Source organism: Dreissena polymorpha, chromosome 2, assembly GCF_020536995.1.
Source record: "Dreissena polymorpha isolate Duluth1 chromosome 2, UMN_Dpol_1.0, whole genome shotgun sequence".
Classification (NCBI taxonomy): domain Eukaryota; kingdom Metazoa; phylum Mollusca; class Bivalvia; order Myida; family Dreissenidae; genus Dreissena; species Dreissena polymorpha.
Genome location: NC_068356.1, coordinates 45,539,016 through 45,565,583, shown reverse-complemented (window position 1 = coordinate 45,565,583; position 26,568 = coordinate 45,539,016). Strand labels below are relative to the sequence as shown.

The 26,568-nt window shown below is 35.6% G+C and overlaps 1 protein-coding gene across 3 annotated transcripts in view; it reads right to left on the bottom strand.

Annotated features, from left to right (window-relative positions):
• Positions 1 to 19,621, bottom strand: part of LOC127866894 (uncharacterized) — a 31,091-nt gene extending 11,470 nt beyond the window's left edge. For 2 of the 3 annotated variants that reach the window (XR_008043152.1, XM_052407746.1), the window contains exons 1-5: positions 19,361 to 19,621; positions 13,044 to 13,669; positions 8,742 to 9,785; positions 8,118 to 8,257; positions 5,837 to 6,014 (exon numbers count right to left, since the gene is read on the bottom strand). Coding sequence is in view for 2 of the 3 variants with exons in the window: in XM_052407746.1 (XP_052263706.1) it covers positions 5,837 to 6,014; positions 8,118 to 8,257; positions 8,742 to 8,928 (505 nt within the window). In the remaining variant the exon portion in view is untranslated. The remainder of the gene's footprint in view (positions 1 to 5,836; positions 6,015 to 8,117; positions 8,258 to 8,741; positions 9,786 to 13,043; positions 13,670 to 19,360) is intronic. The other variant, XM_052407745.1, reaches the window with a different exon arrangement.
• Between the last annotated feature and the right edge of the window lie 6,947 nt (positions 19,622 to 26,568).

Sequence of the window (26,568 nt, the reverse complement as noted above, 5' to 3'; positions counted from 1 at the left end):
ATGTTGTACAATGCCATTTGGCGTGCATCATCGTCTTATCCATATATATACTCATACCAAGTTTCAATGAAATCCACCAAAGCACTTCCAAGAGATGGCTCCGGACACAAAAGTGCCTATAGTAAAAAGCATTTTTTCAAGATACAAAGGGCTATAACTCCGTTATTAACAGATGTTGTGCAATGCCATTTGGCGTGCATCATCGTCTTATCCATATATATACTCATACCAAGTTTCAATGAAATCCGCCAAAGCACTTCCAAGATATGGCTCCGGACACAAAAGTGCCTATAGTAAAAAGCATTTTTTCAAGATACAAAGGGCTATAACTCCGTTATTAACAGATGGTGTACAATGCCATTTGGCGTGCATCATCGTCTTATCCATATATATACTCATACCAAGTTTTAATGAAATCCGCCAAAGCACTTCCAAGATATTGCTCCGGACACAAGTGTTCCGGACGGACGGATAGACAACGCCAAAACAATATCCCTCCGCCTCTGGCGGGGGATAATTACATATCTCATGCTAGCTGTCTATAATTTCCTTGGGCATTTTCATTTTGCTTCTAAATGAAGTAACACAGACTAACCTCAAATAACTAAACATTTAGTTTAGCAGCTCGTGTGCATACTTTCACAAAGTTGTACAAAAGAAATATCACATGAAGTCATTCAAACGGACACGGGCAACATGTTATTGCTAGAACTATACCTTTAGCTCATTAATTACGTCTTTACCTGCACCATATGGTCTTGTCTCAAAAGATTGCCATTCATGCTAAGCAATTACAAGTACAAGTCGCTGTCACAGACCACAAAGGTTATGCTCCCTGAATGTGCTTTGTCTCTAATTTTGGCAATACACCTACAACAGTGGCTGAAAAATGGAACATGTGTAAGGCTCAGAGAACTTGCGCTTAACAACATGTAATAACATAGGAATCTTTAAAGGACAATAACTCAGACAAGAAGAACTAACTAATTCCCCTACATGCCACATTGACACAGAATATTTAACCCGTTGTTTTCACAAAGTAAGAGAAACTAATTTTATTTTATTTTAAAGAATAATTTATTATCATGCAAGTGTGACCTTGACCTTGGAGATATCGGTGTTGGTCTTTCACCTGACATACTGTTCAATGATGGTGAACAAATGCACTGAGTCATTCACAAATCTCACAAGGAATGACATAGTTATGGCCCAGACAAGGTCAGTTTATGGCCATATATGACCTTTGAACTGAAAATGTGACCTTGACCTTGGTGATATGGACAGAATTTTTTCGCATCACACACCGTGTAATGATGGTGAACAAACCTGCCAGATGATTTAAAAATCTCACAACAAATGACATAGTTATGGCCCAGAAAAACTCGTCTATGGGCATATTGACCTTCCAACTCAAAGTGTGTCCGTGAACTTAGAGATATTGACATACTTCTTTTGCATGATGCACCGTCCCATAATGGTGCACAAATTAACCAAGTCATTTTAAAATATTACGATTAATGACAAAGTTATGGTCCGGACAAAGTTTTGGGACAGACAGACAAAGTGATTCCTATATAGCCCCCCCCCCCCCACCAATGGTAGTGGGGGTAAAACAGATGAGATTTTTAAAAGTTTTTCCTTTCGCTTGCCATGGCAACAAGAGCCAGAGTTATTCATGGAATGCTTTTGTTTGAAAAACTTTAAAAGAGCTTCATGCAAGGAACATTCTTGCCAAGTTTAATTAATATTGGACCAGCTGGTAAGGAGGAGATGTCGTTTAAGTAAATAGGTTGACACAAGATACAGGACGACCAACAAAGACAGGTCACAATAGCTCATAAGTAACAATTTGTGAAAAAAAACTTTTAAACAATGAAAAAGATATCACAAAAATATGACAAAAACATGGGGTTACATACCATTAGGAACAAAACCAAATTACACGTCATTTTTATGATTTTGATTTGGGGAAATGGTCAAAATGTTAAATATGAGGAAAAGTTACCACTGAGGAGATAATATGGTTTTTAAAAGTAAATTTGAAGGTAAACAGCATAGTTTTTCTTGGGTAAAAGGGTCAATATACTTTGCTGCTGCAAAAGAAGGAAACAAGCCCAGACAACACTTAAATGAACATCACATTTACAATGTAAACAAGCAAAATGTATTGCATGTAAATAAGACATAATTAACAACATGCTAATAAGCAAATTCAAAGAATTGATATACTTTACACATTGTGTACACTACAATACAGTAAAATTTGTAAATGTTCATGGAAAAAAGGCTTATTTTCATGCTCAACCAACAATGAACCTATCATTAAAAAAAACATTATTACAAAATTACATGAAGATTAGGCATCAAATTTGACCTCTAGTGTTCACATGGTTTTTCTTTTTTGACCTAGTGTTTGACATCTTATTGACCCAATTTCAAACCGAGTCCAGATATCATTGGGACTAATTATCTGACCAAGTTTCATTTAGATCGGACAAAAATGTAGACTCTAGCGTTCACATGGCATATATTGACGATGCACAAAAAAAAAGGACTATATGCACAAAAAACAAAGGACTATCACATAAGCTCTACATAGGGGCTATAGTGCTCAGGAGAGGTAATAATGTTATGGGGACAAATGTGCTGACCAAGTTTCAAGATTGCAAAAAAAGGTTGGCCTCTTGAGGGTTCACAAAGTAAATGTTGATTACACCAATATAACTCACATACTACATTCAAAACATTTTTTACTACATACATATACACAACTAGAGCTTTGTCACAGACGTGACATATACCCCAAAATGCTGCAGTGACATTGAATATTTTGCACGCTGTCTTCACAAAACAAGAGAAGCTAATTTATGGCGATTTGGAAGAATGATTATGCCATTGTCTTTTATGGCCATTTTGACCTTTGAACTCTTGAATTCTTTTGCATGACATGCCGTCCAATGACTGTGAACAAAATTAATGTAGGGAGTCATTTTCAAATCTTACAATGAATGACATAGTTATGGCATGGACAAGCTCATTTATGGCCTTTTTTGAATTTTGAACTCCAAGAGTGACCTTGACATCGGAGATATCGACTTAATTCTTTTGCATGACACACTGTCCACTTATGGTGAACAAATGTACCAAGTCATTTTAAAATCTAATGATAAATGATATGGTTATGAACTTATGGTCCAGACAAACTTTCAGTTTAAAACGCAGTTAGTGACCTGTGACCTAGTTTTTGACCCGGCATGACCCATATTCAAACTTGACCTTGACAACATCTAGATACAACTTCTGACCAAGTTTGGTGAAGATCAGATGAAATTTTTGGGACAGACAGACCGACCGACTTGACCTTTGAATTCAAAGTGTAACCTTGACCTTGGAGACATCGACGTCCTTCTATTGCATGACACACCGTCCTATGATGGTGAACAAATGTACCAAGTGATTTTGAAATCTAATGATAAATGACATGGTTATGGTCCGGACAAACTTTCGGTTTAAAACGCAGTAAGTGACCCGTGACCTAGTTTTTGACCTGGCATGACCCATATTCAAACTTGACCTAGACATCATCTAGATACAACTTGTGACCAAGTTTGGTGAAGATTGGATGAAATTTTGTGACAGCCCGACTGACCGACAGAGTGACTCCTATATAGCCTCTATTACCAATGGTAATGGGGGTATAATTATATGTGAATGTCATTTTTTATTCTAAATCAAAGAATGTGTTACAAAATGCTAGATCAAACAAATTGAACAGTTCCTCTTGCAGTGGTAGTGGATTACTTTCATCTGGCAATGATAAATTCATTCTGTTTATGCAGGTATTTGCAGTGGGCAGGAAATTAGCACTTTCCATAAATTGAATGGAAGGCTGAAGAGCAAAGCTCAAGGCAGGTTCCTCCTCTGTACCAGTGGCAAACCTTAATATGCTCCCAAGATTTACAGCACCTCGTCGGGGGGGGGGGGGATTTTGATGTGAAATAACTTTTTAGGAATGATTTATGAAATTTTAAATTTTCATAATAATACTTACCTTGAAAATTTAATGGAATAAGCTAACTTACTTAAAACATCCAACATGCTTTAACAGTATTTGAATGCTTGCTTTACAGAAATTATTCTATAATGTTTTGGGCAAAATTTTCGTTTAAAAGGTATGACATATAATGCATAAATATACTTTTGCACCAACAGACAGGGCAAAAACAATATGTTCCCCAGTATAGACTGGGGGAGGTTCAAGGTTTGATGAATCCGGAAGTCAACCAGTGAATAGTTTACACAGAAAATAATATGGCTGCCAAATAACATCACACACCAGTTTAAAATGCAGTTTAAGTATTGCCAGCAAATAAACACACCTTGCTGAACAATTAACAGGAGGGTATATATGGAGGCTTATAGTGGTACACAACTGAGACTATAAATAAAATGCACAAACAAGAGTAAAATAACAAAATAATCGTTAGAAGATCTGTGTAATATATATTACACAAGTAGTCATTTCGCTTGCAATTGGAGTGTTTAACTGCAATATAGCGATTGAAATACTAAGTACCAAATTATGCTCTCTGGTGATGACAATATCATTTAAGACAAGCATAGTTTGTACTAAAATATGCGTTGGACAAGACTACTTGGTTTCTAAAAGATGGACCTTTTTCAAATTAAACATAACCATTATGAACATTTGAACTCTTTAACTATGGTAATATACATGACCCTGCCTTTGTGAAGATGAACAAAATATGAACAAAATATCTTTTGACTGCTACTGTGCAATTGGGGGATAAATATAAACATTACCAAACACAAACAAGAGGATCAATTGACAATAGCCAGAGCTCCAGATAAGGATTTGTGAAATTAGTAACGGTACTGCCACTGACAGAAAGAAAATAAGTAACGCTTAAAATCAATTAGTACCTGTACTACCATATCCAAAAATACAGGTAGTACTGTACTACCCGTGTTCTTGGATATTGAAGGGTGCATAACTGACTTTACAGAAACATTTGCAGCAATTATAATTAATATATGTAGTTCTTAAACAGTTACTGTATTAGGTTTTCCATTCTGAATTATGATGCAAACCCAACTTCACATTAAAACTCATGACTAATACTATTTCTTCATTTTTCTTGACAAGAAAACACAAGCCAACTAGTAAGCTAAGTAAATGAACACTTATTTCACTGTCTCATCCGTTTCCCATCGTGTTTTCTAACGTTTTAAGCCATCGATGCAATCAAATCGTTTAATATCGGGGCGACAATGTCTTTTTCTGGGTTTACAGATTTAATGTCAGGATGGTTAGACGACACCGTATGTAGTCATTATTTGACAACAAAGTGTTGTTCTGAACCGCTTTCGGTTAAGCCGGCATTCCATTGCGCGCAGACATATTGTTTTTGACGGATTTACAAGTTACAGGAAATCACGCAACAGAATAGACAATAATATATGAACCCAGTCTACAACTTTTCGGTAATTTAAATTAACGAAAAAAGCCGTTAGGTTAGAGACCAACAAATCACGCCGCGCTGACGCAGACGAATCGGTACGGCCAGATTTTGTTCGTAAATGCGTAAATGGATATTAAAGTCGTAATTGTACGTCCAGTTTATAAAAATTAATGCGTAAATCTTCATGAAAAAAGGCGTTTTTACGGCTGTACGGCCCTTATCTGGAGCTCTGAATAGCGTTTGACAATCTTTTCCTTTGAAAAGTGGAGCTATTTAGACACAATTTAAGACTTTAGTGTATACAAAAAGGATGCATACCACAATTGAATGTATAAACACTGAATGGAACTTACTTGCAGCTTCACGCATGTATTTGATGAACAACGTGTATGTGGAATTCTCTCTCTGTCTTCTGTTTGACCCTTCAGCACTAAACTGTGGGTTCAATAGGTGTGTCAACATCTTCACCGTTAAAGGATTCGACTGTTGAGGTGTGAACAGGTGAATAACAGCTGGCAGTTCTTGAACAAGCTGAAAACGAAGGTTCAACAAAATCTTGCTGTTCAAAAACTTAAACTCAGACTGCAATTTCTATTGCAACTATACAGGATTTTAATGGATATACACATTCCAAAAACAAGATAGCCATAATATCCCTTAATCGCTCACGATAGAGTGATTGTTTTAAAATATAAAATTAATGTGCTCATAAGAATGGATTTGACTTTGTTATATTAAGATACATGAAATTAACTACATTCAATTTGTAGACCCAGAATCTGATAATGTCAAGAGTTATATATTCTGGTCATATTAGTCACATGGGTTCAAAACTTTGCCCTCTATTGTGTTAAAGATTTTGTAAAACAAGAAAGAAGGCAACTCAACTGATGGATATGATTTGCAATATTTAAATGCTGGACATTGGCCAAATGCTTTTGTATGCTATTGGTAAAAAAAGTTATACTGGTACATCATGATAATAATGTATAACTAGAGCTTTGTCACAGACCAGACGAATACCCCCATATGCCACACTGACACAGAATATTCCGCATGTTGTCTTCACAAAAAAAGAAAAGCTTATCCTACCAAGTTTCATGTTAACAGGTCAAACCAAACTCAAGTTATTGAGCGGAAACCATGATACGGATCAACTCTCTTTACTTAAGTCACAGTGACCTTGACCCCAAAAGCAGTCTGAGGCAAGGTCTCGTCATTAGCATCCTTTAAATCATGTTTCATTACGGTATCTAATATGAAATAGAAATTTTTGATCGGAAACCATTTTTCTATTGTTAGCCACGGTGACCTTGACCTTAATCTGATGCAGGGCTTTTTTCCAGCTGATTTTATAGCCGTTATTTGGTCATATTTCCAATGGCAAAACATATCCCAAATCGAGTAAAAAAAGCCCAATGGATAGCCTCAGTTTTAAAAATTCAAAAATAATGAAATTTTTCAGTGCAGAAAAGGACTGGTAGGTTGAAATCACCATTTTAGTGATTGGTTTCAGCTCATGTCGTTCTATTTTATGATAAGTTACCAACATTTTCATAATTTTTTAATACTACTAATATTTTCCCAATTTGTGGTCAAAAGATGCTTAAATTACTAATTTCAAGGGTATAAGTCATGTTCCCAAAGTGGTGAAAAAAAGCCCTGTGATGGACCCCAAAATCAATCCCGAGCAAAGTCTTGATACAAGGCACTATCCTAGTTTCATCAACAGGTCAAACCAAACTCAAGTTATTGAGTGGAAACCATGAAACGGCCCAACTGACAGACAAGTGCACTCCTATATACCCCCCTAAACTTTGTTTATGGGGATATAATAATTGAATGGGAACTTAATTGTTTTACATGTTTTGTAATAATACATATATCATCCTTCTTCGCTGGTCAAATGCACAATTCCATTATGTTGAAGCACTCGTTTTGTTCATAACAAAGTCATGAATGAAGATATATTATTTCGGTTATAAAATAAATGGTATTGTCATGTATATGGGTTTGGTTAAGACATTTAAGTGGTAGTCTGCAAAACCACACATTGGGCTTATAAAAATGGAGAAAAAAACAACAACCCACCTATACTTATTTTAAGGGCCATACAATTAACTTTAAACAAGCTTACAGTTAGTATTGCACGCAATACATGTCCCCTACCATCACCTACCTGCATTACTTGAAGGTTAGCTGTGTTTATACGGCAGCATCTGCTAGATTTACAATGTTATTTGTGCATTTATAGTTACAGCATGCACGATAGTTGAAGAATGTGAATTTAATGTATGTTAATTGAAACCAAATTTCTATTTTTAGTAACAGTGACCTAGATATTTGACCCTTTGACCCCATATGCAATCCCACACCAGATCTTCCCCTAAGCTACCTACAGACCAACTTTCAAACAAATCCATCAGCCCTAAGTGAAGTTATCATCCGGAAACCACCTCGGATAGACACACGGACAGACAGACTGACATCGACAGACACTATAGTCCCCTCTGGAAACAGGCAGGGGACTAATAAGCATGTTTTGTATACCGTAATAACTGTTGGTTCATCCGCTGTACATTGGTTTAACTGCTCTAATCAGAACTTCTATTTGCAACATTCAACATTATTTACCTGAACAAGACCAAGACTGTCAAGACCTTTTCTTAGGTCCTGGATGTACTTGTCTACAGGCAGCACTTGATTGAATACTTTCTCCACTAGCTCTGCTGACATAATTCTAGGTAATCTTCCGTTTTGAAGAGTGTTCAGAGCTGGAATGTTAAATGTACCTCAAAATATTTATATAGTTTTGTACATGTCTCATTGGGAAATCAACTCCTCACCCAAGAATAGTTTTTCACATTAGAATATGTAAATGACCAACTGAAAGCAAAATAGTTGATTTCCCCTCTAAACGGGAATCCTCACTTAACCGGAATTTCCTCTTGGTCCCAGGGCAATTTCATGGCAAGGGCATAAATATGCAATAAAATATTATTAAAGTTAAAGGTTAGAAGTTTTATGATATCTAAAAATAACACCTTATAGTGACCGTCAACTACGAATGATTTTACTGTGGTTTAATTGGGGCGGAATTTTTGGCCCATATATCAGAGTTCAAGAACCCTGTATGTACAACTGGGATAATGTATTTTTCAAAGCCTGAATGACTTGGACTTTGCCTTTGGAACACTAAGTACAGGCCACTACATGGCACTTTGTCCCAGTCAAATAAGCTTAATTTAATAAATTTACCCAATATTCTGCCAACAGCTTCATAGTCATCTGACCACTCTCTCACTGGCTCGAAGTATTCTTCCTTAATGCACTGCAGGACAAGAGAGAAGAATTCCTTTCTTGGACCTCCAAAATCAGCAGCACACTGCAAAATTAAATGACAGGTACAACCCACTAGATTTGTTACAGACACTAATGTTCGCATTTTTTTTACCAAAATGGTGAATCACCGCATGTCTAAATTGGGTCTTGCACACATACACTTTTTTCTTTATGACACATCTCTAGTTTCAAGTCAATTACTTACACAATTTATGAGTAGTTTGATCCACATGTTGGAGCAGTCAGAGAGAGATGATCAAACCCACAGCCGACCAACCAACAAAATGACAACTACATACTCCCTTGCAAACTTTGTTTGCTGGGGTGTAAAAGATTACGTTATTCCCATAGCATGGCTAGGCAAGAAGCCGCTGACACTAAAACAAGCAAATTCAAAGCCCCAAAATTTCCAAACCTCTTTGCAACATTCTGTCTATATTTTTCAAAGTTTGAAAAATCATATTTATGAATAATTTAATACAGTGAAACACAATAATCACAAACAGGGAATTATTTTCAGTGAAGTAGACTTGGAATTGGAAAATTGTATGGTCATTTTTTTTTCTTTCTACACTTTATATGTATTTACCTCTCCATAGAACTGAACTTCAAGGCATTTCCTCATGTCGCTTATTGCCCATATATTTCCTCAATTGCTGTTTTCAGTAGATCGCCTCTGTCTACCTAAATGAAATTGGTTTCACCATAAATGCCCGTAGATGATGTCTCTTCTGTTAGTTCTAATGGTCTCCCAGTAACAATCTCTTTTTGAAAGATCTTTAGCACATGAATAGGATCAGACACATCATTGGATTTACAAAATGTAGTACACTTTTTAACTAATGTACTTAAATAATCTCCATTAAGCTGGTTCTCACTGCCCGGGTGTACATTGTCCAGGGTCACCATGGAAGTTATGCTGGAAATCTCTGGTAAATCATGGAATTCCATGGAAAACCCCTGAAATTGAGACAACAGTGGTGAGGGGTGTATAGTGTGGGGGTCTGGGCATTTATTACATTATCTTCCAAAAATAAGACAAGAGGGCCTGAAAGGCTCAAAGTCGCTCACCTGAGATAACAAGATATTATTGGGACAAATCTTCTGACCAAGTTTCATTAAGATTGGAAATAAATGTGGCCTCTAGAGTGTTAACAAGATTTTACTATAGCCATATAAGGAAAAATGCCCCGCCCCTTGGCAGCCATGTTTTTCAAGCAAACATAATTATTTTCGAACTCATCCAAGATATCATTGAAACCAATCTTCCGACCAAATTTCATGAAGATTGGACAATAAATGTGGACTCCCTAGTTTGGGTGAGGACCACCAAAAGTTGAAAGTAGGGTTCCCTCCGGGTACCCTGTCAAAAAAGTTAGTGTCAAGGCCTGATAACCTGTCGTAACACATTATATATTACATCTATCTTCATAAAATCATAATGGGACTGGGTCTTTTAAAGGGGCCTTTTCACGTTTGGGTAAATTGACAAAATTGAAAAAAGTTGTTTCAGATTCGCAAATTTTCGTTTTAGTTATGATATTCGTGCGGAAACAGTAATACTAAACATGTACTGAACATGAACAACGCAAAACAAATTAATAATTTGGAGAGTTCTGTTGTTGTCGTTATATTTTGTGAAACTTAACAAGGATTGCTTATATAAAGTATAAAATACATCTGGCATTGTATCCAGAACAGGGGCGTAGCTAGCATTTTAAGCTGAAGGCCCGGATATAATACATAAAAACGGGGGGTCCGAGTGTCATCCTCTGGACAATTTTTAAATCCTATAACGCCTGTGGTGAGATTTTAAGCTTATCTAGACAAATAATAAGATATTTTCAGAAAATACAAGACTTTTGCCCGTTTTTCTTTGATATTTTACTGTTTTATCTCGATGTTAGTGAACTAAATTTTACTGTATTATCTTCATACCAGAGAACTAAATTTTAAAACAATATGGAACAGAGAAACATTTAAAAATGTAACACCACACTTATTCACAAGTCAAACCATGGGAATTCTTTCCAATAACACTGGCTGCATGTCTATAACGGCACTGTAACGTGTTGAGTGTTAAACTAACTTATAGTCCATCTATTACACTAATTATTCTAACAAGTGCATCAATTACAAGAAATCAATATTTCTACACTTAACCGAGGCAAATGTGTTGATGATTTCATCGATCGAAACATCCGTTTCTCTGTGATTAAATTTCCGCAGTCATTAACATCATTCGGAATGTTTCAGAATCGATTGTCTTAGGATAATGTCAACATGAAATGCAGATTTCTAACCCCTCACCCACCTCAGGGTCAACATTTTAATGTTTAAAAAAATGTAGGCCCAGGCCTGCTTTGCCTAAAAGCAGCTTTATATCCAATGTTCACATTTATCGATACAAAGCATTTAATGACAAACTTCAAAACATGCCAAAATCTGTGAAAAGGCCCCTTTAAACCTCAGAGTTTTAAATGGTTATTGAAAATAGAACATTCCATATGAACAAAATTTAATTAAATTAATATAGAACTTCTTTTTAATTAAAAAGTGAATTGAAGTTCATTAAATCAAGTTAACAATTAAACAACATGTACGACAAAAGTTATTCACTAAAATAAATGTTCCCTATAAAGTTTCCATAAAATTGTCGCTGTTATCTCAGATTCAGGCTATGTTCAGGATAAAATAATTTTCTAACATACTCATATACTCATCTCAGGTTTCAGCTAGGAAATGATGACAAACTGTGTTCACAACAAAAACAAGCTAGAAAGTAGATACACCTAAAATCAAAGCGCTGAAGGCAGTGATATTGTTGGCTATTGCATAATCTTAGACGCAACTCAGTTTTCAAAATTATGTTATAGCTTTTTATATCTCAAGTTTGAAATGAACACAACCCATTCAAATTTATAAAGAGTTTGTCTTAAAGCACAGGTTGAGATGTGTTTTTTTCCCCAAATAATTAATAAAAAAGATAATTTAAGCTTCATTTTGGAAAAACAGGGCTTAATGCATATGCATAAATTGTCATCCCAGTACCACAGACTCTCTTTAAACGAAAATCAACATAAAATCAGAGAGTGTCATCCTTGATTGGCTTGTGCGCATTACACAGGCAAATCAGTGTGCACAGGCTAATCTTATTTGACATGCATAAAGCCCTGTTTTCCCTAAAAGCACCAAGTATGTACAGATTTTGAATGTATTTGAAGTTTGAAAGCAAAAGCCTTACTTTAGAAGTAAAGTGGATCTTAACACAAAATTTAACCAAATATTCAAAGTTACTAAGTAAAAAAGAGCCATAATTCTGTCAAAATGCCAACAAGAGTTATGCAACTTGTCCTGTACAGTCCCCTTATGGTAATTAGTGTTGCAAGTCTGAAAGCAATAGCTATGATACTTTAGGAGTAAAGGGGATCAAAACACAAAACTTAACAAAATTTCCAATTTTTTTAGTATGAAGTGGCCATAATTCTGTCAAAATGCCAGTTAGAGTTACATAACTTTGCCTGCACAGTCCCCTTATGATAGTTAGTAAGTGTTGCAAGTTTATGAGAAGTGCTGACGAGGTTCCAGGAACATCCATCCATACAGATCTCTGGACAGCACAAAAACAATATGTCCCCCCCCCCCAATATTGGGGGAGACATAATTTGTGCAACTTTATTTATTGGTGTTAGTGCAAGTTATTGACACGACACAAAACCATTGCAATTTTTTGCACATTCACACACACAAACAGGGTAAACACTATATGCCTGTAGCCATTTCATGGTGGGGGCATAACAACAAAACATTGCTACTAATCCAAAATAACATAATTATTTATGCATTAGTTGGACATATTTTTTTTTCTTTTTCTTGTCATAATTTGAACCATTGATTTTAAATATGCATCAGCAAACTGACAAACGCAGATAATCTGCATAACATTGATTTTAAACAATCTAAATCCTTAAAACAAAAACTGCCCACAGACAGGGAGCAATGACTTCCAACTGACTGTCTCCATTAACATATAACGAGAACTGACGAAGCCCCTGGTGGCTATTTTTTTTATAGAACAAAATTTCTCTGACCAAGTTCAATAAGTATTTTAATAATTAAATCTGTGTACAGTCTGGTTTTGATTATAACATTTTTATATGGCAAGCAAATACATGCAAGTGTATTCACTTATAAATACCGTAAACAAAGTGCACGTACCTGTTGATGAATTATCTCTGAAGCACTTTCAGGAAGTTCTTCATCTGAATTTCCCTGTGAAGTATACAGGTACGTTTCTGTATGGTCCAGATTTGTGGCTATACAGGACTCAACATGGTTACGTATTTGACCTAAAGAAACTTCCTGTTTGCATATGTCACACTTTGTCATTAACTCTGTTTCTTCATCTTCTGTTACTACCTCAACCGTCAAACACTTTTGAATGGGTCTAATATAAAATTTACCTTGAGGTCCTACAACACTTTTTAATGTTTTAACATCCCATTTACAATTAAGTTGTTTCAATACTCTGCAGCTACTGTTACAACGTAACAGTTCAAACCCCCCACACTGTTCAAGTTTAGGAAACTCTTTAATGATAGTGTCATGAACACTTTGTTCTTTTGCATCTCCTTCAAAAGTTACTTTTTTCATACCCAAACCTGCCTTGTACAAGCATTCTTTTTCAGCACTGTTAGGTACCTTATTTTGATGATTGTTTGAAAGGCACATAAAATTAGCAGTCCAAGTTTGTGGACGTTTTCTTTTGCCTACAGAAGTACTGGTACTAGGCTGCCTGCACCTACTTGGCATAAATAAAGAGTTCCTTTCTCTGAATGTAGCGTCTGAAAAAAAAAGCCAAGGTTATCTTTCTTACACATTATTAACTGCATTCTGAAACAGAGATGAATATTATCTTGCTGTTCACACAATATATTAATTTCAAATATCTAGAGCACTACAACATATGACAATGTACGCTGCAGCACTGAGATATTCATTGTGTTAGCCAAACGAAAAACACACACAAATGAGCAGTTGTGCAGAGAAGCTCTACAGGCCTTTTTCTAAAGATTCTGTGGGTCAGAATATCTTACCGATTCCCAATGCAAAATATGACTCAATATGTTTTCCTAATTTGAAGGCAATTTTCCAAATTATATAATAAAAGCCAAAGTAATATGTAAAAAAAATAATCTTATAACAAGACGGCCATGATGGCCCTTTATTGTTCACCTGAGGATTGAGTCAACATATTTTTGTCAATATTATAATATTTTTGTCAATATTAACATGTGCCATATTATTTCAATATGGCACATGTTCTGAACAAATTTTATTAAGATTTGGTCAAACATGTTGCCTCTAGGGTAAAAACAATCTTTCCTAAGATTTGACCTAGTGACCTAGTTTTTAACCCGGGATGACCCATTTTCAAACTCATTTGAAACTTCAATGAGAATCACATTCTTACCAAGTTTCATAAAGATTAGGTAAAAAATGTCGCTTCTAGGGTGTTAAAAAGCTGTTCTAAGAGTCCTAGTGACCTAGTTTTGGACCGCAGGTGAATTTTTTTTCAAAATCGTCTTTAAAGTCTGCAAATTCATATAACAGCCCAGAATCCTCATGGACGAGATTTCTTACTAAAAGATTTCATTCAGAACTCGCGCACTGTTGTTTTTTTCCGATTTCTGAGCGCGCGCAGTAGGTACAATCATGGTCTTGAGCAAAAAAATTTCTTCTATTTTTTTAGATGACATTTTAGGAAAAACATCGCAATAGGGCTATATACATTGACATATAAATAACCAACTTATATGAATCAATATATTAGTTCTAGTACTACGAATGGACTGAGGATATTTAAGTTTTTGTTGTTTGGTACTTGTCTTTATTATTACCAATACATGTGAATAGTATAATATATATACGATAAAGTAAATGTCTTTGTATTTCCGTTGACAAACTTCCATTAAAACTGTATGCCCAGGCCTACACACTATTGTATAATTATAATGCAATGACATAATTACGTCACCAAACCTGTTAACATGTACATGCAGCATTTTCTTAATATTCTAACAAATTAAACACAATCAAAATGTGTTCATCTCATCATAAGAAAAATGATTTTTCATGGAATTTTTTATAAACTACATTGTATAAGTTGCGAATGTTTTAGTAGAAAGTGGTATTTACTATTCAAAGATATAGTAAATATTGATTTATTCTCGTTTTGAAATATGCACATCCTGCAGCTTTTGTTTGACGCATGCTCAAATATCAGAACAAGAGGGCCATGATGGCCCTGTATCGCTCCACTGCTGAAAAAAAGCTGAATCAAATATTCTCTGCATGTGCAAATACTTAAATATAGGCCCTATTTAAGCACATGTACATATTTTGTGAACCCCTGGGTTTGGTCAAATTTAACCCCAGGGGCATAATTTGAGCAAACTTTGTAGAGGACTACTATATCTCACTACATGTACATACAAAATATGGTAGCCCTAGGTCCTTGAGTTAAGGACAAGAATATTTTTAAAGTTTTCACAAAACAAGCAAGATATAGGCGTATATAATGTTTAATTTTGTGACCCACGGGTCAGGGTCAAATTTTAACCAAAGGGCATAATTTGAACAAACTTGGTAGAGGACTATAAGATGTTACTGCATACCAAATTTGGTTGCCATAGTCTGAATGGTTTTCGACAAGAAGATTTTTGAAGATTTCATAAACTAGGCGCTTTATAAGTGTTTATTCAATTTTGTGACCCCCCAGGGCAGGGTCAAAGTCCTAGGCCCAATGGTTATGGACGAAAAAAAATTGAAAGTTTTCACAAAATTGGCCTTATATAAGCATATGTTCAATTTTGTTACCCCCGGGGCAGGGTCAAATTTGACCCAAGGGGCATAATTTGAAGAAATTTGGTAGAGGACTATTAGATGTCTCTACATACCAAATTTGATAGCCCTAGGCCCAATGGTTATGGACGAAAAGTTTTTTTAAGTTTTCACAAAATAGGCCTTATATAAGCAAATTTTCATTTTTGTGATCCCCGGGGCAGGGTCAAATTTGACCCCAGGGGCATAATTTGAACAAATTTGAAAGAGGTTCACCCCAAGAACATTCCTGAGAAATTTCATCAGAATTGGACTAGTACTTTAGGAGAAGATGTTTTAAGGAAAAGTTAACGCATACATGCACTGACGCACGGACAACGGACACAGGACCATGACTTAAGCCCCGCTGGCTTCTGGCCAGTGGAGCTAAAAACCCAGACTGGACCGAGTTCCGAATTACAACTATTGCATTAGTCAAACCTTACAAGTTATGCTATTCCAGATATGAAAACACTATCACTGTTTGGATTCCGATTGCAGCCATATTGCACTGTGTTTATTGAAAGCTGCATAGTGTTACGTCATTGGTCGTTTATAAATAACTTGTTTATCTATACATAGCATTGGCATTCCTGCCATAAATTTTCAGACCAAATCTGGGACTTTGACTTCAAATTTCCGGGACATGTATACATATAGCGATATATATAGACATACATGTACGATATATGCACTTTTGGTACGCATTTTTTTCGCGATATCTTAGCTATGTAATTAGGTAAATTTCACATGTAACTTACCTATAATAAACAAAAATTAACATCCATGAGATCAATACACAAACAATAAGTCAAAAAGCCTATCGGAAATACACTAGATCTAGTAACATCAAATTAAGCATTACTACTTTCATTACTAGATACAAGCCACATGTTGTTGGTGTTAGAAAAAGGTTGCGAAGTTGCTTTTGTGTACATGGTCACATGATCTGCAGGAAACACGTGGGCATATCAACTGCCACATAAAAACTTTGTAGTAGAACTTTACTTTTGTATGAAAATTATGTAGCTCGTAGTTGTAAAATAAGGTGATCTTTACCGTAAACGATACTTTTACAGATAAAATTTTGTAAAACAAGCAAAATGCGCCTTATTGGTTATGCCTATACCTCCCTGGTCTTTTTGTCTATTAGGTAGTTCAGTGCTGATTTGATTTTCATTCACTGTACATGTATACACTCAAACAAGGACTGTGTGTAACACATTTGCCAGATTTCCGATCCGGGACATATGGCAGGTATGGGATTGCATTTGGATGAAATTAATATGCCAAATATCCTTTCGATTTAGATGATTTTTTTTATTTTGCCATGTGTGTTTATTAATATTTTGCATTTCAGAAAGATTTCAATTGTGTAGTCCTTTTTGTTAACCAGCATTTTTTTTCCTTCTTTAACTAGTACCGGGGAACGGTACCTTTCCCAAAGCCTACCGGAGGCTTCCCAATTTTAGCACCGGACTTTTTCCAATCTCCATATCTACTGTTTCCAACGATCCTCAGTGCCTTTCCCAATGGCTAGTGCCTTTAATGTTCGCTGAAAATATCTTTTGAAATCGTCGAGCCTTTCAATTTCGGTCCTTTATTTCATAATGTAGAAAGTAAACAAAACTTTTCAAAGCGGCGCAACTCTAACCGTCGTGTAAAATGTGACTGGTTTACATAATCGTGATGTGTGATTGATTTTTCCCGTGAAAGAATTTCATCGTTACATAAATCAGTCTTCCTTACATAAATAAACTTTATCAACACTAATTTTTATCAGCAATTTCATCAAAACAAATCTTAATTGGACATCATAATGAGTCAATTAACGCCAAATACTACTGGAAACGATTAAAGAAAGAAACAATGACCAGCTGTTAATAGAGTTTGAGCGATTGCTTTTAGTTAAATGTAACATTGTGCCTGTGTCACTGTGAGGAGAGATAAGTTTGACTTTGATCTGATTATCACCTGTTTGGAATTAAACATACACTTCAACACCGTTATTTCGAAGTCGTCGGGACCGTTAAAAAAACTTCGGATTAACGATAATTCGAAATAAACATTTGACAGAAGACTTATTTGATTCCTTAAAAATAAAACGTTGTGGAATTCGCATGGTTCGGTTACATGCTTACTTAAAAACGTAAACTAGTCATATAGCAATAGATTTCTACTTGTAACAAACGGGGGAATAAAACGATTCTTTTTCTTGTTTTTATTTTTCTCTTATTACAGAACATATAAAATAAAACGAATAACACAAATTATCAGACATACATACATATGAATACATTTTCGGAAATGAATTAACCTTTTTTTTTTAAATAATACGCGATGTCTCTCTGAACATCGGCGTTCGCGCAGACGACAGGGGTGTAATTATCGGCTTTTGACGCGCAACGACAAAGGTGTGAAATTACGCTCAGTATTTTGCAGTTTTGACTTCGAATTAATGATTGATAATTAGGTGCGAATTATAGTGTTGGGACCGACAGAATCACTTCGAATTAACGATTTCTTCGGTTTAACGAAGTTCGGATTAACAATGAAATTTTACATTTAACAAACAAGAATCAAAATCGGGACCCGAAAAATACTTCGAAATAATGGTGACTTCGGATTATCGGTGTTCGAAATAACGGTGTTGAAGTGTATAATTTGATAATTCCTTATTATTATTTTAAATTGTTATTAATTGATATCACTGAAAATGTTAACACAAAAATTACTTTCCAGGGCTTGTGAGACTTTTAAGTGCATAAACACAATTATTAATATCATTTTTTATGCAACCTCAGTGATAATGCTTAAAAAAAATCCATTGACAGGCACATTCCTACTGAAGTGGCAATTACACAATTTTCGCATGACATGTTATGATTGTCAAAATATCATCACTTGTAGTTTTTCTGTTAAAACCTAGAGCTTAAAATGCTTTGTGATGCAGAATATACATGTACCCCCTAATGATAGATAAAATGCATTTTATGGATTCCCAATTCATCAATTTGCAACTCGATTTTTTTCCCAATTTATTGATTTTGCGACTTGTTTTTTCCCAATTTGAAATTTTAACGACGCAAAAATTCCCAATTGGGGAAAAAAAACGCTGTTAACTGATTTTAGCAAAAGATTAGAACCTGCACATAAGTATCTTTTCGTCCGAAGTAATTTTATATTTAAGAGTAAGAAACAAAATCAATGTGTATTTTGTTAACAATATCTATTTTAAATATCTACAAAGTGATATTCTGACATAATTCACACACTTTTAAGGGGTAATAGTGGTCTTTACATGTAACTAATGATAATTGCATGTGTTAGCAAAGATTAAACAAGAAGAACTGAAATAAAATTTGAAAAACAATTTGCAATAGGAAAACGATCGTAAATTAATCATTATTTGGACTATATAAATCTAAGATGGCACAACCATAATTTTGATTAAAATAGTCCAGTTTAACAAAATAAATCAAAGTTTCAAAGGTAAAACATATTTTGCTGTTAACTTGACTTCAAATGGCATTGTGACTTGTTCGACATTGGTTTGCATTGGCATGTGATTTGCTAACGACAGACAGGAAAAACAATGACACTGTACTGAATAACCAAATAAACATTTAATAAAATAGATTAGAAAAGTGTACCTGTCGAGATCCTAGATCCAGATGCGGCCGTATCGCTCTCAGCCATGGGCATGATGGGCATGGATTGCCAATGCTGCACTGCATTTTTAAACTTAATTCTTTCACCAATGGTCACCAGACCTAAATTTGTTAACTGGTTATCTTCTAACGATTTACAAATCTCAATAGAATCTATTTTTTGACTCATAAAATTTTGATACAGTGAATGTAAACCAATTGAATGCAAAACACTCCTTACGGCGTCGTCTGCCATGATGTAGACTGTAGATTACCGCGCAATTTTCCGGTGCGTGCAAAATATTTGGCTTGTAAAATTCACTTTTCAGTAGTAGTATTATAATGAGGAAAGTACTTTATATAATGATGAGTGACCAATACATAAATAACGAATAGCTTCGTATATTAATGTCTAAACTTCATATAAGAAAATAAAAATACATATATCTTCATATCAATACATAATATCTATGTATCGAGGTATAATACATATATATAATACAATTTTATCTGTATCTCTCAATGTTTTATGTATATATAAGGATCTTTTATATTTATTGCATAAAGATTTATGTTCATATAAAGATCTTTTGCCTTCATATAAAGAAGTAATACCTTTATATAATGGAAGATTGTCTGTGTATAATACATTTGTATCTGTATATTTTTACATGTTGTCTATATATAAGAAAATTATATCTTTATATATTTATGCTTTATCTGTATATATTCAAATTATGTATTTATATATTATAATTATGCATATATATAATGGTTACAGGCATTCATATAAAGACATTTTGCCTTCATATGAAGAAGTAATGCCTTTATATAATGGAAGATTATCTGTGTATAATACATTTGTATCTGTATATTTTTACATTTTATCTATATATATTAATGCTTTATATGTATATATTCAAATTATGTATTTATATATTGTGATTATGCATATATATAATGGTTACAGGCAATCATGCAGAGTCAGTTTGACGTAATATCACAAGTTTTGGTATTATAAGACAGTGAAGGCGTTCCATAATTGATTGTTTAAATTACCTGCTAACTGATGATAAATGCATTACAGCGCTTTAGTAGATTATTGCGAAGTTTTAATAGTAGCGGTTACAAGAGTTGGGAAATTAAGGCACATCAATATTGGTATTTTTACAGCAAAATCGGACTGTGACAAGTGCAAACATATAAAGTCGGATGGGAATTTATTTAGCCTGGATCATGGACTATAAGTTTTGATGCAAATTTCAAGAGTAACATAATTATCTCCATTGATATAAGCAACAGCCTTTAAAATATGCAAGAATATAAACAACACCTACTCAGTTGAAAATGCTTTTTTTCTACGAATGGCTCGATAAGGTCAAGTGGGGTCTAAGCAGGCCCATTTCAATGCATTTACATTTACAAGAAAAAAAATTATTCTAATACACGAATTTCATCACGTTTAAAGAAAATGGTTTCAACTACTAAGTGTTTAATTCCAACCAAGTTTTCTGCCAGTGTCATCCTTCAAGCAATATGCATTTTGATGATATAACGATTCTACGTAGGCACTCTTTTAGTTTAAAAACAGACAGTCTTTATACCTAAAAAAAACAAATAAAATATAGTAAAGTTGCATATTAATCGCCCATTTAAAACACACGCGGATTTATTAAACGCGCTTAACGCTAAATAATAGCTCGTAAAATCAATCAAAAGAAGCTAAATCGTTGAATTCACATATACTTCAACCTTCTTTTTTCTTGTCAGATGGACACGTTGGCTCTCTGTAGACTGCCGTAGAGCTCCGCTTGCCTTGTGGGCTTCTCCACCAAGTCTTGTAGTGGGCAGAACTGCAGAGAGTGTTCTGTTGTCATGCTTCCAGTCTTGCAGAGGCTATGGTTTGACTGGCCAATCCTGAATTCTGTGAACAAGTGGTGGTTCATTATGTTTTGCTCTGTCCGCAGCCTGAATAACTGCTCGGATCTTAAGAACAGATGGAAAGAGTCATTTCTTTTGTATCGCGGATGCTGCTGCAGCCACTTGGCATGTTACTTAATCTTGATGATAGTCTCAGCTTCTTTGAAAGTGGTTGATCTGTCATCCTGTTCTTGTTTCGTAACCTCATTTTACTGTGTTCAACGTGGACTTCTCCTGTTTTGAGCACTACTGCTTCAGCCTAATAGCTGATGTAGATGATAATAGCGAGGGAGATGAGTTATTCTCCACCTCTTAAGGTCTTGGTGTAAATTTCAACTCGATCAACTTCTAATAGCCGACCGACTCGACCACTTCTGATAGCCGGGTCAGCAGACCGTTCGTGAAGTTGTGTTGTTGGAAGCAGTTTTCGTTGTATTCCATGCAGATGGACTTTTCTGAGCATCTCTCGGAGAAACTTTTTCTTGCCAATGTCATTAATACTGCTGTGGATCTGGGGTCTTTCAGCATCGCTCCAGCCTGGTACGTACATGCTAGAAAGTAAATAGAATATCTTTGGGGACATGATCCGGGATATCTTGGCATTTCCTTTCCAAAGCCCTAGTTTGGATGGCAAGCTTCCTCTCTTCATTTTTCCTTTTATTGGTTGGCTAAGGCTATATTCATGGGGATGATTTAGCAGTCAGTTGTACTTGACTGCTTGGGTGAGGAGTTTGAAGCACTTCTGTATTCCATGGACTCAATTCACGTGATAGTTTCCTGCTCTTAAATAGGGGTCAACCGCATGGCGCAAGTGATGATTGCAGTGGCCTGGTTCTGCACCTTGCTGTCAAATTTGAGTTTGCTACTTAGCCCCATGCCGTCACTTCATACTCAATTTCTGGTCTTACGCTGCCCACAAAAAGCTTCATGATGATTGTTGCATCTTCTCACACTTGTGCCGTGTAGCTTTTTCATTGATGCTAACCGCAGATTGGTTCAATATAATCTGTCTGCTGTTTTTAGGTGAGTCACCTGTTTAAGGTCACGAAGGGGTACATGGGAGATTGTCGGCTCGCAGCGTCTGCCCCATAGCTTGAGGTAGGCCTTAAGGTCTTTCAGAGATTAAAATTGTGTTGGTGGTTTACCTTGAGTTGGTGGTGATGAGCCACTTATTTGTCTAGTCCTTAAGAACTTTCAGCCTATTTCCTCCGGTAGTTTGCGGTTTTCATGTTATCTTCTGAGCACCTGAGCTGACATTTCGAGGGAATTCTTTGACGGTGTCGTTGATGAAAATAATAGGCTCTTCTGTACTTGGAAGTAGTTGCGTTGAGGGCGTTTTGGTTGTCAACAGAAGGGGTCTCCTCCACTTTCTGTCTGCTTCTGCTGACTTAATCCACAATAACTTATAGCTCTACCGTCCAATCGGGCCTCTATTTCTTGCGTGAGCCCCATGATATTGTTTCTGAAACCTCTTTCAGAAAGACCTGATTTTAGTTTCTTAAAGCCACATAATTACTTGCTCAAAATCAACTTATATTTCGTAAAATATTTCGTAAATTAAAGTTAACTCATAAACAATCAGTGTTCCGTATAGCCATAGCCAAAATATATTGCCTTTGAATTTCCCGCGACGATATCCGAAAAATTACAAGCAAACGCGAGATTGACTTCGGGCATTGTCAGAAGCACGACGTAGTTCTCATGAGCTGCCTGAAGCTAATTTCGTGTTCGCTATTACATGATCGGATATCGTTGCATGAAATACACATGGAATATATTGCAACACAAAAAAAACTAACATTTTGTATCTCGTTAAATCTATGTGACCAGACCACATCTAGCGTTGAAATTTTGGCTATTGCTAACAGGAACACTGATTTTTTTATCGGTTAACTTTATTGTACGAAACATTTTACCAATCATTCGTTGATTTTGAGTATTTATGTGGCTTTCAGGCCCATAGTGTAGAGGTCTAGGTCTATATTCTAAAACTCCAAACGTTCGGAGCGTTGTGACCGCGCGCTACTTTCGTACAAATTCATTCCTTATTTACTTTCATGTTAAAACCTTTTTTTCTCTATCTCATACAGATTTATATTCTCCTAAGCAAGATGTAGTTTTAAAAACAGAACTCCAAATATAAACGCTACAAATCTGTATAAAGTACGACCATGTTTACCGTAAATATAGATTCTAAAACGGTATGATATTTGCAAAAGTTAAAGTTATAACTCGCCGGGCTGCCCAAATTAGAAGTAAAACTTCATATATATTTATATATATCAAAACTACGAAACGTAGGCTTTCTAATGATATATAATTTGTCAAAATGTATAACCTCGGCGCTTCGATGTACGCTAATTGATAGCTACTGGTCACGTGACAAAGTTAGGACAAGGTTAAACGCGCGGGGGTTAAACATAAAATGTTTATTTCTCGTGTTTAACTCGCTTTAAATCCATTAGTAACAACGGAAATATAAGAAAAGTTATTTTTTTTTGAAAGAGGAATTAATAAGCAACAAGATAACGTATAAACCAATAAAATCGAATGATAAGTTTTTGCATAAAATTGAATTCACTACAATAAGGGTCAAATACTCGATTCAACTCTCCGTGTTGTTGTAAATAGAAATTGTGTTATAGTTGTATTTGATTTAGAAGAAAAACAAGAAATATCTTTTAAAAAAGATATACGGCGTTGATTGTGGTTGGAGTTTGTGAAAGGTAAAGAGTTCAATGAATGAGATCAATGATAGCGAATGTCTTTCTGTGCAGTTCTTAGCTACATCACACGCAGTAAGGGATGTTACGCGGAGTTTTTGCGGCTTATTTTAAATTATTACATATTGCTGGGCATAAACCTATAGATACAAAACAGAAAACCAAAAGAATAATGGAAGTGAAATTAAAACATATGAGCCACCGGCCACACGCGAAGTATCCGTACATATTTTTAATATTTATATGCGCGTTCTTCGAACAAACCTGTTTTAGTGGTTTGTCGGGCATTGCTATTTGATTCGAGTATTTACAGTATCGAGAATCATCGCGCTCATGCTTAATACATTAGTCAACATGGTGGAATAATTCTTGTTAAATTAATTAAAAATAATATTTATCGTGGTATTGCTGAAAACACATTAAGAATCTATTATTGACATACCATAATTATATCGCTGGATATCTTCATTTAACATCTTTCTGGTAAGAAAATTGCAGTTCACATACTTCACGCTATAGCTTCTTATTATACTGGCCGCGAGCTCCGGTCAGAACATAAAGGTTCGTGGAGACCCAGCGATGACATGTATATAAACTCTGACATTCACACACACTAACCGCGAACTGACGAAGGTGTAGAATCTACGCACAAATTGTAAACATGGCCGCGTCTTTCTAACACTGTTTTACTGCGTTTTCAGCATGAAACAATTTTATCTCTTATGAAAAGGCATGATAGATATAACAGTTTTACACTCAACTCTTCACATCAACCAATGTTCTGTTGGTATTCTCAAATCAGCCAATGGACTAAATGACGTGTATTCATTCGTGGGTAGCCGCGGGCATTTTTATGAATGTAACCTAAAGGTCACCTAAGGCCAAAAGTGACGAAAACCAGCTATGCCGAATAAAATAGAATTAACAAACTATTCAGAAACTTATTTTATTTAATAATAAGTAAAACAGTATACGCAAATAGTTCATAAACATGTAATTACTGTTCAACGTATAGGAATAACCCGTGTGCACGGACTCTATACGTCAATATACGCTCCGTGATTTAATAAACAAAATGTGTCATAATAAAAATAAATTAGCAATTATTTGTTCATCGAACATGCAGAAAAAGGGCATCAATAGTATCTTGATTCGTTTATACTTGGTATTCTCGTTCATAACATCGGATATCAGTCATATAGGTTACAGTATACTAAATAATCGTACTCTAAACAAGAAATATCTTTAAAAAAAAGATATTCGGCGTTGATTGTGGTCGATGTTTATGAACGATCAAAAGTTATCTCTATGAGATAAAAAGTAGCGGATGCCTTTTTTCTGCGCAGTTCTTAGCTACATCATAAGCAAATCAATTACGGGGTGCTGCGCCAGATTTCGTGGCTTATTTTGCTTTATGTGATATTATTACTCAGATATCTATATTTACAGATTAGAAAAACACAAGAAACATGAAAATAAACGAGTGCATTGTCATGTATTGTAATGTAAGGGACACAACTCGTATTGTCTTGTTAAAGCATGCAGTCATGAGTTACTTGTATTGAGATTTATATATATGTGAATCTATGAATAAAGCCAGTTGTGAGTTACCCACCGACGAGTTCAGAGTTATTACATGGTGTCAGAAATCTATTAAAAATCGGCGCAATCAGGCGATTGCATGACAATCGTACGTTGCAAATCTGTTGTTAAAGGTTCATTTTATACAACAGCGAAATGGCTTCGAAGGGAATCAGGCCATTACCGGAATTTAACCCGTCAGAAAGTGCATCAAGTTGGGAAGACTACAAACGGGACTTCATAATTCATTTGGACGCGCTAGGTCTGGACGACAAGCCTGGAAAAAGAAAGGTTGGTGTCCTACTTGCCAACATGGGGAGAGAGTGCGTAAAAATTTACGATTCGTTCGCGTGGGCGCCGGAAGTTGTTGCCAATCAGGATGCTGGAATCGCGGCAGTGCCAGCCGAGGATAAATACCATCTAGAAACAGTTTTCACAAAATTTGACAGACATTTCGGAGTGCATAATTACCGTAACATTAAAAGACAAGAGTTCCTCAACACAAAGCGTGGTAACCTGTCAATAATGGATTACATTTCGGAATTAAAAAGAAAGGCCGAACACTGTCAATATGGGGAACAAAAAGAAGGGTTAATATGTGACATGATCATTAATGGCGTGAATGACACAAAGTGTAGTGAAAAGCTAATGGAGATACCGGTTACACAACTTACCATCGAACGTGTCGTGCAGGTTTGTAGGCAAATAGAATTGACCGCGTCTCACATCAAATCACTGGGCGAAAGCCCTCACGTAAACATCGCTAGAACGCAACAAAACCCTCATAAGCAACAAAAATACTGTGCCAAGTGTTGCAGAAAACATGAAGTAAGGAAATGTCCCGCCTATCAAAAACAGTGTGACAATTGCGGTGAGTTTGGCCATTTCAAGGCATCCAAATTATGTCCTGCAGTCGGTGGGACATCGCATCAACAAAAGGGGATATCACACAGAGGGGCACGTGGCTATGGACGTAGACTGCGTCAT